This window comes from Rhipicephalus sanguineus, chromosome 6 (genome assembly GCF_013339695.2).
Source record: "Rhipicephalus sanguineus isolate Rsan-2018 chromosome 6, BIME_Rsan_1.4, whole genome shotgun sequence".
NCBI classification, from domain to species: domain Eukaryota; kingdom Metazoa; phylum Arthropoda; class Arachnida; order Ixodida; family Ixodidae; genus Rhipicephalus; species Rhipicephalus sanguineus.
In genome coordinates this window covers 56,409,169-56,421,429 of record NC_051181.1, presented here as the reverse complement: position 1 = coordinate 56,421,429, position 12,261 = coordinate 56,409,169, and the positions used below count along the sequence as shown (strand labels likewise).

At 46.4% G+C, this 12,261-nt stretch overlaps 1 protein-coding gene across 1 annotated transcript in view; it reads right to left on the bottom strand.

Moving 5' to 3' along the window:
* Positions 1-482: 482 nt before the first annotated feature.
* LOC119395804 (glutathione S-transferase B) overlaps positions 483-12,261 on the bottom strand; it is a 47,127-nt gene continuing 35,348 nt past the window's right edge. Inside the window, exon 4 of the mRNA XM_037662811.2 lies at positions 483-783. Coding sequence (XP_037518739.1) covers positions 592-783 — 192 coding nt within the window. The 3' untranslated portion in view covers positions 483-591. The remainder of the gene's footprint in view (positions 784-12,261) is intronic.

The following is a 12,261-nucleotide window of genomic DNA, read 5'->3' as shown; positions in this document are numbered from 1 at the left end:
GCAGAGGTTTGAATATCACCCGCGAGAAGACGTAAAGGGCCCACAGGCGAGCTAAATTTAAGCGACATAGCCCCGCCGTGTTTCGCCCAGCCGCAGGCATGGATATAGAAGCCGGAGGGCGTCCGCACATTGCGTTTCCCTGCGGCAGGGTTTAGATGTCAACCGAGGAGCCAAGGCAGGCTAGCGATTGAAAAGGCAATACGAACACTGTCAGATTACGCTATCACGTTATACTCTGGCAAGCGAAGCTTAAGCGTCCTCGAAGTTTCTGAATCATGCCTTGCCCACTTTTTTACGCACGTGCGGGATGTGCTCAAGGTTGTGCTTAGCGAGAAGTAAAAACTTCCTTGCGCTATCACACAAATTTGGACCAAAGTAACGGCGAGGGGACAGCGAATATCTGGAGATAGTTGGCGCCATTGCCAGAGACAAATCCAATACACCATCAAACCCTACTCAAAGCTGAGGAATATATCCCAGTTACGGTGAGAAAATGTTTATTTTAAACTGCTAACACAAGTGTTAAAGCAACGATTTTCACAAGAGCGGCCCCTCGAAGGAACGTTCCATAAGTTCACTTCGCCGCATCGCTCAACAGTCGTCGGCAGGAGGCTTGTTTTGAGCCGCGAGAGCCTTGGCGAAGGGGCTCCAGAAGGGCCACGACTTGAAGCGGTCAGAGGCCAGGTACTCCTTGAGTCCTGGCAAGGCTGCGACGCGTTGGCAGTACTCCTCGAGAGCGGGGAAGTCCTTGAGGAAGGTGCGCGGGCCCATGGTCTTGATAACCTGCAGGAATAGTGAAGATGCTACCTTGAAGCTAACGTTCACTATGTAATTGCGTAAAATCAGTGCATCATTCTGCTGGGACAAAAAAAATTGGGGGACCCTTAAGCTTCGCCTTTAAGAGTTGAACGCGATAGCGAAATCCGGCCCCTAGTGCGCACTTCAACCACTAAGTGCATACTTATTAATGTGTATTGTTACACACACACGCACACAGACACACGCGCGCGCGCGAATGGTACAGGTTTTTGATCTAAAGCAAGAATCGCATGGCCTCCAAGATATACGCCGCGCGCTCGCCATCTCGGAAGCCATGAAGAGTCTCACAATGCCTAACAGATGGCAGCACATTATCTAGAGTTTGCTGTTTGCTTGATCAACGTCTGCTCAAGCCGGCGTTGGCTTGATATGTTTTCCGCTAGATGGATATGGCTGTCCATTTTTGTTTGAAAGTTCGTGTTTGTTTTTAGCGGCGATGGCTGCACTATCCCGGCCTTTTTTGACGTAGTTTGATGGCCTCCCAAATGCGCCTACAAATCGCCGAATTGGCTCGTTTTCGTCATGACACCTGCCGAACAAAATGCGTTGAGACTCATTCCACTACATGGAATTTATGTAGTGTTTTTTTTCCGAAGCAGCTGCGAGTAACATCGTGGCTTTGTGGTAGGATACCTGCTTGCCACGCGCACGGCCCGGGTTCGATCCTCAATGAGACCGAAGATTTTATTCTTTATTTTATTTGCTTCTTTCTCTATTTTTCGGTCACGGACGATTTTTCGCTCACAACCAACGGTGCCGACGCCGAAGGCGGAATTTCTGCGATACGAGCTCTCTAACGCTATCGCGTTAGGAAGCACACAAAAGAAAAACTGGAGACGTGAACCACGCAAAGATAGACGAACGGAAATCTGGCACGCGTAACATAGGGAAGCAGTGGTGTGGATTAGACAGCAAATCGGGGTATTCGATATCTTGGTTGAGACGAAACAGCAAATTAGTGTTTCGCCAAAAACATGAGATCTGGTGAGTGACAGAATGCGGGGAAAAAAAGGAAGGGTACTTAAGAAGTGCATTGAGTCAAGTGGTGCGATGACATAGGGAGTTCGCGTGGTACAAACTCGATCAAGCTACGCAAAACAATAAATGAGAATCGCTTTCGTCGTTGTGAAGTGTGTAGCTGCTTCTGCATGAGTCACCTTGTGAATTCGCGCTATCCTTGTACCAACTATTTATGCGTGCTTCATATGAGGTGGGTGAAAGTGTTGGATAACCGAGTACAAATTTTCGGGCTGGTTGGTTTTTTGTGGTACTAATTGGGACCACAACACTGAAAGATTTATCAAGCGGTGTATTTTACCGACAATAAATAATCGAAGTAGATATTTCTCTCAAATATCCAAGGTCTTACGCAAGTGAAGTGAAGTGCTTCCCCTCCAATTACCATAAAATGCCTCCTTCCTTATTTAGTTTATGCCATTTTGGTAGTTACTCAGAGCAGGCTTTTCCTTCATCGTTGCTATCCAATAAATAGCCTAACGCTCTGTGGTGCTATATCGCTTACACTGCCAGCCGTATACGTGCTGGTGAGTATCCTAATTCTTTTTATCCACAGTGAGTCAACGCTCTTCCTACACATATACAAAAAACACCTTCTGTACCCATCTACTCTTTCATATTCCTTAGCCTCTCCGACTTATTTTGCTCTGCGCTTCCCTCACCTCGAAAGTTTTTCATCCCATACCGCACTTTACAGCCTCATTTTTTGTCTTCCACTGAGCGCCCCAACACGATGCGACCCACGGTCATTTGATTCACATCAAGTCCTGATTGCACCTCTGACTTCATGCACACCGCTGAGTTCCCAATTGTACTTTCCAATGTACTTTGAAATTTACTTTGCATACCTGATGCTTTTGATTGGCGATTTGATTCGAATGGCGTGCTTGGTTTGATGCGTTGTAAAAACGAGCGGTAGGTGCAATAAAGATGTCAGTTGCAAGTTCAGCGCTCCTCCAGTCTACTGTGTTCCTGCGTCCTCGTCCTTTATTGCGCTGTTTTTCCCCAGCTAAACCCAACTGTAAGCCCTGGAATCATTACACCTTTCCACAGACCTCGAGGCGCCTCGTACCCATTGTATATCAACGCTATGTGCTTCATAATTGAAGCATTCCTCTTTTCCTTTGCTGCCGAGGCTTTTTCGTGCACCCCATGTGCATGGTATTTGTATTGTCCTAGGTACTTGTATTCGCTTACACTGTGTATTTCTTGGCCCAGTATTGACACCGCCTGATCATTGGGATTATTAAATGTCATCAATTCACATTTTGTTACACTAAATCCTAGTCCTAAAGCTTTTCCTCCACTTCCGCATATATCCGCCAGCCGCTGTATATCATTGGGGCTGTCCGTAACGAAGAAAATATTGTCAGCATAACACAAATCTGGAAGAAGCTGCTCAATCATCACGCCGGTCTGTCTGTGTGAAGCATTAAAAGCAATGTTGCTACCTTCTAACGATTTTTCCATCCTAACCATGTACATCATGAATAACAGCAGGACAAAAAAGGACATCCCTGCCCCAGCCCCTTCCTAATATCAACGTTCTCTTTGCTACTTATTCCTTCCCATTCTACGCGAACTGAATTTTGCTAAGTATATCTCCCTCAAAAAATTGTATACTGTCGTCGCCTATGCCCATTTATTTCAATATATCCCGCAAAATTTACTGATTAACTTTGTCATGCGCCCAGTGATGCCTAAAAAAGCCACGTACAAGGGCCCGTTTTCTATTTTGGATATGTATACACATTAAGTAAGAACGAATGGGTTATCGTCTAACGGCCTACCGATTCAAAATTAATTCTTAAGTTCTCCCAAAATATCGTGTAATGTTCTGCCCACGTTTTCACGTTGAATTTTGCTGCTTGCATCGCCATCCTGTTTAGTACCGATATGATGGTTAGAGCAAGTTATCGTTTTCTTCCTTGCCTTTAGAGACTAATTTCATTCTACTTTTTCTTCAACTGTCCTGTATATGCCTGTCCTGTAAGCATTTTTCTACGGCTTTCAGTAGGGCTTCTTTAGTGTTACGTCATAGTTTGTTAATGAAGCCGAAGGGAACCCCATCTAAACCCGGGCAGTGCACTTTGGAATTTTTTCTTCAGCCTTCTTTCAGTTGGAATTCTAAAGTACCTCTTCCATTCTTTCGCTATTCATCATTTTACTCCCCGGAGAAACCCCTGCACGACCTTCCTGAATGAATCGGCTGTTACCTTTCGCACATAACATAGCGCTTCGTACGCTTTTAATTGATTTCCTCTTTCATCTACAATATGTTGTTGCATTGCGAGAGACTTCCTACCTAGCTCTATTATGTAGCTTCCAAAATACCATTTTCGTGAATCTCTGCGAGCCAGCGTTCGCTTTCACGTAAGATTTTTGCTTCGACCAATATCTGTACAAAATATTTTTTCTCTAATTACATTCTCGTATTTTCTTGAATTCACCCTGCGGCCGCTTCGTTTTGGTCTGTGTGTGTTCCCGCAGCGCATCTATGTTTTCAGTGCCTGGGCGAGCGCTCTCTCCTCGGGCCGTCGAGCGCGCGCTCCGCTGCCGCGTGGTGGTGCTGTGGAAGTAGACTACGGGAAGCTGGCGCTGAACGGCCGCGCGTATCACGAAGCTGACGAATTCGTGTTTGCATCCGAGTTTAATTGCATTTGTGCTTCTTGCAGGCTTTCACAGACACAGGGGGGTGGAAAGGAACGCGAACATAGCGGTGCGCTGTTTTCATCACGCTCTAACCGTGGTGGCAATAAAAAGATGCTAGATGGCCTTTTATTGTGTAATTGATGACGTCATCTTTTCATCAATCATAACCACTTGAAAATAAATGCGAAACAGCAAAGAATGCAGATGCCGCATGTTCACGTGTCTTTCCATCCCCGCTGTACGTATTCCGCAGGCAGCCTGTCAGGCCTTGCTGCCGGTTCGATGCTGGCATTCGAGTTTGACAGCATTCGCGTTTTATTTTCTCTTTAGGGCTATTGCAACCGCCCCAATGGCTTAGTATGTCATACTGTTGTGTTCCACTCCGTAAATGGAACTAAGAAACCACGATTGTCGTTTTCTTATTTCCCTTTATTGATGAAGAAAAAAATCTCACAGGGTCCCTTATGTACTCATCTAAGACGACTGAAAGGCGAAAGCCATCTTTTTCTTCCTCCTATATTTCCCCGCGATATTTATCCGCCTAACGTGGTTTTCCACCGGCCTCAAGTATCGGAGGCAGTGCAAGCTTCCTGCACAACAGCGGAGGCATGCACTGCCTCCGTGTATATGACGACGTCTCGTTATGTGACGTCACGATGATGTCACAAAATTTTATGATCTGTGACGTCATATGATGACGTCATCACGTAATTATTTTTTGCATCACTCGTGCTGACGCCGCCGACGATCAATTTTCGCATTTGATGAGGCATCTAAGGCTTTTGCCTTAATACACTGTTCGGCTGTCGTTCCATGAAGTTCCAGCTGCAGCTAGTGTTCGGTAGAGGTGGCTTGCAGTAATTAGGCGGGATATTTGGTCTCCTTGTACACCTTCAAACTACACTACAAAATGCAGCCATCGTTTACGACGCGAAGATTTCATAGAATATAAGAAGCGGCGGCTTAAGAAGGATGCAATAGCGTCACTCTTTGCAGAGTACCCTTGACGTTTGGAGCCCAAGGTAACAACTGAACGAAGCATGGCAAATATCCCTGAACGTGACCGTGTTGCGCCCGACAGTCAACGAATGCATGTAGTGCCAGTAGCAACGCTGCCTCGCGATCGCCGTCATGTGCATGCAGCGCTGACATTAGGTCCCGAAGCTGAAGAATCGGAGCCCATGGACACCACATGCGCTACCGATGAAACAACAGACAATCATTATTTACAGTGTCACAATAAGTGAGCGCACAAGGCTGAGCCGGCTGCCCCATGCGACGAAAGCGGCCAGGTCGACAGCCATTCGGCCTCTATACTTTGCTCACTACCGAAAAGAGCAAATGGAAGAGAAAAAAGATACCTCGGGAGCTAGATACTGTGGCTACAACAATCCGTCGACAAATACAAAGACGAGCTCAAGAAAACTGGCCATAGGCCGCGCCGTTTTTCACTCCTTTCACATATGCTCAAGTTGTGACTCGGCACTACGACTTTATACTTGAACGACAGTATCTGTTCACACACATCGGCCAGTCGTGAAGGAAGCGCGAGGACTATGTCGCTGTTTTTCGTACCACCACGATTTCACTGGTTTGAGCTCTGAAATGGTGGAATCACTTGGCATAGTTCCTCTTTTTCTGGCACCAGCAGTTGCTTTCTCTCGGTGGCTACAAATGTATCTCTCAAAAGCTTTACGAAGGGAACGGGCGATCACGTATATCCCTGTAAGCAATCTAGTGACATTTCATGCTATTTAGCGCATGAACTCCAGGCTTGCGTCTAGTGTGCTACACCAGTAGACAGTAGCACGCATCAAGGAACTCCAAGCTTTCAGTGTTAGCTCTTGGCAAATGCTGCTTTCGAAAATCGGCTTTCAGACAGTCAAAACCCGACTCTCAGTCAAGCGAACGTAACGGTGGCAAAACTTTCCGCGCATCACTGGCATGCGCTATTTGGTATTGGGCTAGCAGATGACGCGCAAGCGTCTAGATCAAATAGCCGCCAAAAACATATGCCTTCGAAATGGGCTGGTTGCCCAGAACAAGTGCTTCGTGATTCCAGTCAGCGCCTCCTCTATTTTTCTGTGCCTGGGCGAAGGAGCGGAGCGCAATGGTAACCGACCGTCGGCGTTAGTGCGGCTTTTAGCCGCCGGGAGCCGCCACCGTAGTAGACCAGCCGTCGCGTCGTCGCTCGCAGAAACGAATGCTGTGGCTACACTCGAAGCTCCTATATGGTTCAGTATTCGGCTGTATTCGCGTTGTTTAAAGCATAAAGAAAACTTGTAAACTGGAATCATGAAGCACTTGTCGTTCTGGGCAACCAGCCCATTTCAGTGATGCGCGGAAAATTGTTTTGTCACCGTTATGTTCGCTTGACTGAGAGTCGGTTATTGACTGTCTGAAAGTCGATTTTCGAAAGCAGCCATTGCCAAGAGCTAATACTCAAAGCTTGGGCGCTTAAGGTTCCCCGATTCGCGCTACTGTCCACTGGTATAGCACACTATACGCAAGCCATGAGTTCATGCGCTAAATAGCATGAAACGTCACTAAACTGCTTCCAGTGACAATGTACATAATGATTGTCGGTTCTTTCACCGGTAGCGCATGTAGTGTCCATGGGCTCCGATTCTTCAGCTTCGGGACCTAATGTCAGCGCTGCATGCACATGACGGCGATCGCGAGGCAGCGTTGCTACTGGTACTACATGCATTCGTTGACTGTTCGGACGCAACACGGTCACGTTTAACGATACTTGCCATGCTTGATTCAGTTGTTACCTTGGTCTGCAAAGAGTGACGCTACTGCATCCTTCGTAAGCCGCCGCTTCTTATATTCTATGAAATCTTCGCGTCGTAAACGACGGCTGCATATTCTAGAGTAGCTTGAAGATGTATTAGGAGAACAATTATCCCGCCTAATTAGTGCAAGCCACCTCTACCGAATACCAGCGGCAGCTGGAATTTCATGGAACGACAGCCGAACAGTGTAGATGCCTCATCAAACGCGAAAATTGACCGTCGGCGGCGTCAGCACGAGTGATGCAAAAAATAATTACGTGATGACGTCATATGACGTCACAGATCATCAAATTTTGTGACATCGTCGTGACGTCACATACCGTGACGTCGTCATATTACATCTTCGCTTGGTCAAAATGGGCAGATCACGGAGGCAGTGCATGCCTCCGCTGATGTGCAGAAAGCTTCCACTGCCTACGATCCTTGAGGCTGTAGGAAAACCACTTTAGGCACAGAAATATCTCGGAGGGAGGCACGAAATTCTCAATACATTGACTAGAAGAAAAAGAAGACGATGGCTTTCGCTTTTCAGTCGTCTTAGATGAATGCATAAAGGACCCTGCGAGATCTTTTTTGCTTTATCAATAAACGGATATAAAAAAGACAATCTTAATTTCTTTCAGTTCCATTTGCAGAGTGGAACACAACAGTATGGCATAGTACGGCATTGGGGCAGTTACAATAGACTGAAATAGAAAATAAAACGCGAATACTATCAAACTCGAGTGCAAGTATCGAACTGGCATCATGGCCTGACAGTCTGCCTGCGGAATACTTACAGCGGGGATGGAGTCTGAATTCTTTGCTGTTTCACATCTATTTTCAAGTGGTTATAGCCTCGATGATTGATGAGAACACAACGTCATCCATGACAATAAAATACCCTCTAGAATCTTTTTATTGCCACCACGGTTAGAGCGTGACGAAAACAGCGCGCCGCTTTGTTCGCGTTTCTTTCCATCCCCCTGTACCCGTGGAAGCCTACAAGAAGCACAAATGCCATTAAACTCTGATGCATACACGAATTCGCGAGCTTCGTGATACGCGCGGCCGTTCAGCGCCAGCTTCCCGTAGTCTCCTTGCACAGCGCCACCACGTGGCAGCGGCGAGCGGACGCGGAGCGCGCGCTCAACGGCCCGAGGAGAGCGTTCGCCCAGGCACTGAAAAATAGAGGTGGCGCTGTTCCAGTTTACAAGTTTTCATTACACTTTAAACGACGCGAATACAGCCGAAAACAACCATAAAGCAGCTTCGAATGCAGCCACGGCATTCGTTTCCGCGAGCGACGACGCGACGGTGGGTCTACTACGGTGGTGGCGCCCGGCGGCTAAAAGCCGCACTAACGCCGACGGTCGGTTCCCATTGCGCTCCGCTCCTTCGCCCAGGCACAGAAAAATATAGGAGGCGCTGGTTCCCGTGATGTTTCACGTCGCTTCTCGATCGCTTCCCGGATTTCCCTGTTCCACCAACTTTTCGGCTTTCTCTTTCCTTTGCAGGAAATGGTTTTTTTCTCTATTTTTTAACTCATCAGAAGTAACAGCTCATTGTACCCTCAGTCCTTACTTGGTATTTTGCCTGCTTCCTCGAACCTTGCGGCTATATTTGTTATTTGTTTGTCATATAAATACGATCTGCCAAACACTGATTCTACGCAGTCATCTCCACTTTTATATCCCATTTCTAATTCTTTGCATTTATGATCACCAGCAAAGCTGTTAATTTCTAACTCGTCTATTCTCACTTCTCGCAGTTTATCATAAATTCCTTTTTCATGAGGCAATAATCAATGTCCGATTGCCTGTTTCTGATTTCTCCCTTGATCTGCCCATCAGACATACGCCCCGTTTTAACCCTTTATTACACATTGTTGCATTTACGCAATATACAGAAAATGGTCATTAAAACAAAACTAAAAGCTTGTTTGAAGCCGCCTGTACAGGTTGTTGCATTTCCACAACACTCATTTGAAGAAGTGAACGTCTTGTGTTGACATCATTGCTCATCATGTACCACTGTTCCGAAAACGTTGTTGTTGCGCAAATGTAACAACGTGTACACGGGGTTCGTCTTCCTCAGAAATGGAGATGGGCCCTAAATACTTCTATGGCAAATTCCTTCTCATAGTGAAGACAGCGACCTTTCGCAACCGATGAAGACCGCGAGTGTAAATTCATTTCGACTCAACATGTGTGCAGCATGCTTTTAGGTCGTATGTCCAAATATTCTCAGAGCAGTTAGGTGTATTCGCTCGCTACTGTGTATCGTAGCGGGTGTGCCGTTACGTCCCTGCTTCTACATTCTAAACTGTGGGCCATGCTGCTAAAGCCTGTGCATCGTTCTCTTGTTTTCCTACAGATTCTACTCTGCCCTCAGTTGCGAGCGTCCCCGCCTCTCGTGATCTTTCGCTTCGTTCCTTGACCGAACCCAGAACGTGTAATAAAAGTAGTTCTGCCAGCTCTAAAAATACAGGCTTTGTTTGGACTGCGGCTGCGTTTAGCTCTATTATGCCACCAGTTTTATTCTCTTTGTTCCGATGTCTTTCCTCCGCCAGAGGTCCTATGCGCCATAACAGTGGGCTCGGCATATCGCCTGCATCATCTTGGAGACTTCGGACTAGGGATTCCTCCCATGCGCCTCGCTCAATTCCAATAGTAGTGATAAAAATGTTTTACTTTCTCTCCTTCAAATGTTCAAACTTACGTGGAAAGGCGCTGCAAGTTTCCTGGCGGTACATAAATCTCCGTGATGTACTGTTAGAAGTACGCAAACGAGCCTTGTTTCACAGGCCAGAACAACTGCTTGCTTTTGTACCACACAACATGAGTGCACCCACTCATTGTCATGTGCAAATAAATATTTGATTCGCATCGCAATGGCTATATTTGCCTTCAAATAGTTATTTACTTACTCATTGTTGCAAATTTGCAACATAACCCTTCTCTGCACACAAAAACTAAAAATGCACCAAATTTGTTTTCGAGTTTTCGATGGTAGTACAGCTATTTTTATGCTTCCGTGCTACTGCACGAATAATATTATGACCAAACAAAAATTCTGTAGTGAAGGCTTAAATATTTCAAGATAAATGAAATCAAGGCTTCGACGGATACCCGTCTCGTCGGGAAGAATCATTGAATAAAAAGTGGAGGACTGATTGTGAACAAGGCTCCCATTCTGGATGCCGAAACGTCAATACATTTTGATTCACTTGTGGTCGGTGTCCTCGTCTTTTTATCTGAAGACTATGTTCCACGCAGAGATCTAGCATTAACTTCCCATTAGTGTCTGAACATCCGTCAAGGTCACGTGTCGAGGCATTCATGTCCCCTAGCAGGATGACTTCGGCGCCATTAACAAATTCTTTAATATTCGTGCTTATGCAATTCACTATCTCCTTATTCTTTTCTTTGCAGTTATTCCCCGTCCACAAGTAAGGTATCCCTAGCCACGTTTCTTTCATGTGTAGCACCTGATTCACATTTCCCCATGTGTAGCGTCATCCGGTGAACACGCTATGAAGCAGGAACAGGCGTTGCACAATGTGCTCCTTCTGCATAGTGGAGTCTGCGCTCCTGTCTCAACTTGCTCCGTGGTAATCGTACACGTGGGACGGTTCCGAACAACAGATTGTTTGCCGTGATTTCTTCCAAGTAGGTTAAACATATTCCAGGTAACACCATTTTTGATGGCTGCTCCAACTTTCTCGTGATCTGTCTCTAAATGTCCTGTTTACCACAGTATGAATGAGTTCTTCCTCCGTTTTTCGGAGAGCCCACCGGCCATTTGTCGCTCATAGAAACTAGCCCATTACTCCAGCGCATTTATTACTGAGCGACACGGAGGTGATGTGCAATCGCGGTTAAGGGACGTATAGCTGCGTCTGGATTTCTTTGTGTGAATAGAGAGCACAATGTGCAAAAATTACCACCGATTGCGATTCTCCGTAAGAGAAACGAGAGCGCAGCTGTACGCGTTGTGATCTGGCGATATACCGAGGCAAATAATTTCGGATAGGCATTTACTTACGTACAGTTACATTTACAGATTACAGGTGCGCCTACTTTACCTTGAGTTTTATTTTCGAATGATAGCTTTATTTTGGGTCATTTATGTTCTGCTTACTTTATTTCCTTTTTTATTTCCTGATTCGGCGGCGCAACTGCGTTACATACAACGGTTTTTTTATTTATCATTTTCAGTGTTTTCCTACATAGCGCAATTTTATTTATATTTTCTGCTTCCACAGCGAAGGTTTTAGAGCAATTCAGCCGGCCATGGCAAAAGGAGAGCATCGCGTGGCTCGAGCGCGCGAAACAGGCGGATAAGGGACGACGCTCAACGGAGGAACGGGGGTCGAACACCTGCGCTCTAAAAAGTGTTCATGTGTAGTCCTTGGAGTGGTTCTAAATCCTGTGCTCAATGCAGCTGCACTACCTGGTTTGCTGAGGGCAGCGCGACCCGGACTGAGGACTGAGAGACACGTACACAAACAAGCGCTGACTGACAACTGATTAACCAGTTGTCAGTCAGCGCTTGTTTGTGTACGTGTCTCTCAGTCCTCAGTCCGGGTCGCGCTGCCCTCAGCAAACGATGGTCAACTACCAACTCGCCCAACTTGCCGTTTTGATGCACTACCTGGAAACCTAATGAACTGCGTAGCACGTGCTACATCAGGTCCGGAGGCGCGTGCGCTCGCTCCGTGCGAGCGGGCATGCGTAAGCAGCCCGGGCGTGCACTGGCAACCCAGCGATTCTCTTCGCAAAGACCGCTTGCCGAGGCGGTGGAGCCCTCTCTTGAGCGGCGCGGTTTTCAGCCGGGTGTCTCGGAAGATTTTTTAGCGATTTTAGGTAAATAATTGCAATTAACCATTGGTCATTTCTATAGTTTATATTATTTTAGACATAGCTTATTTTACACTGGTATTCAACGTTGTAAGCATCGTTTTAGGCCTGTATTGACTACTGCGTGACCATGC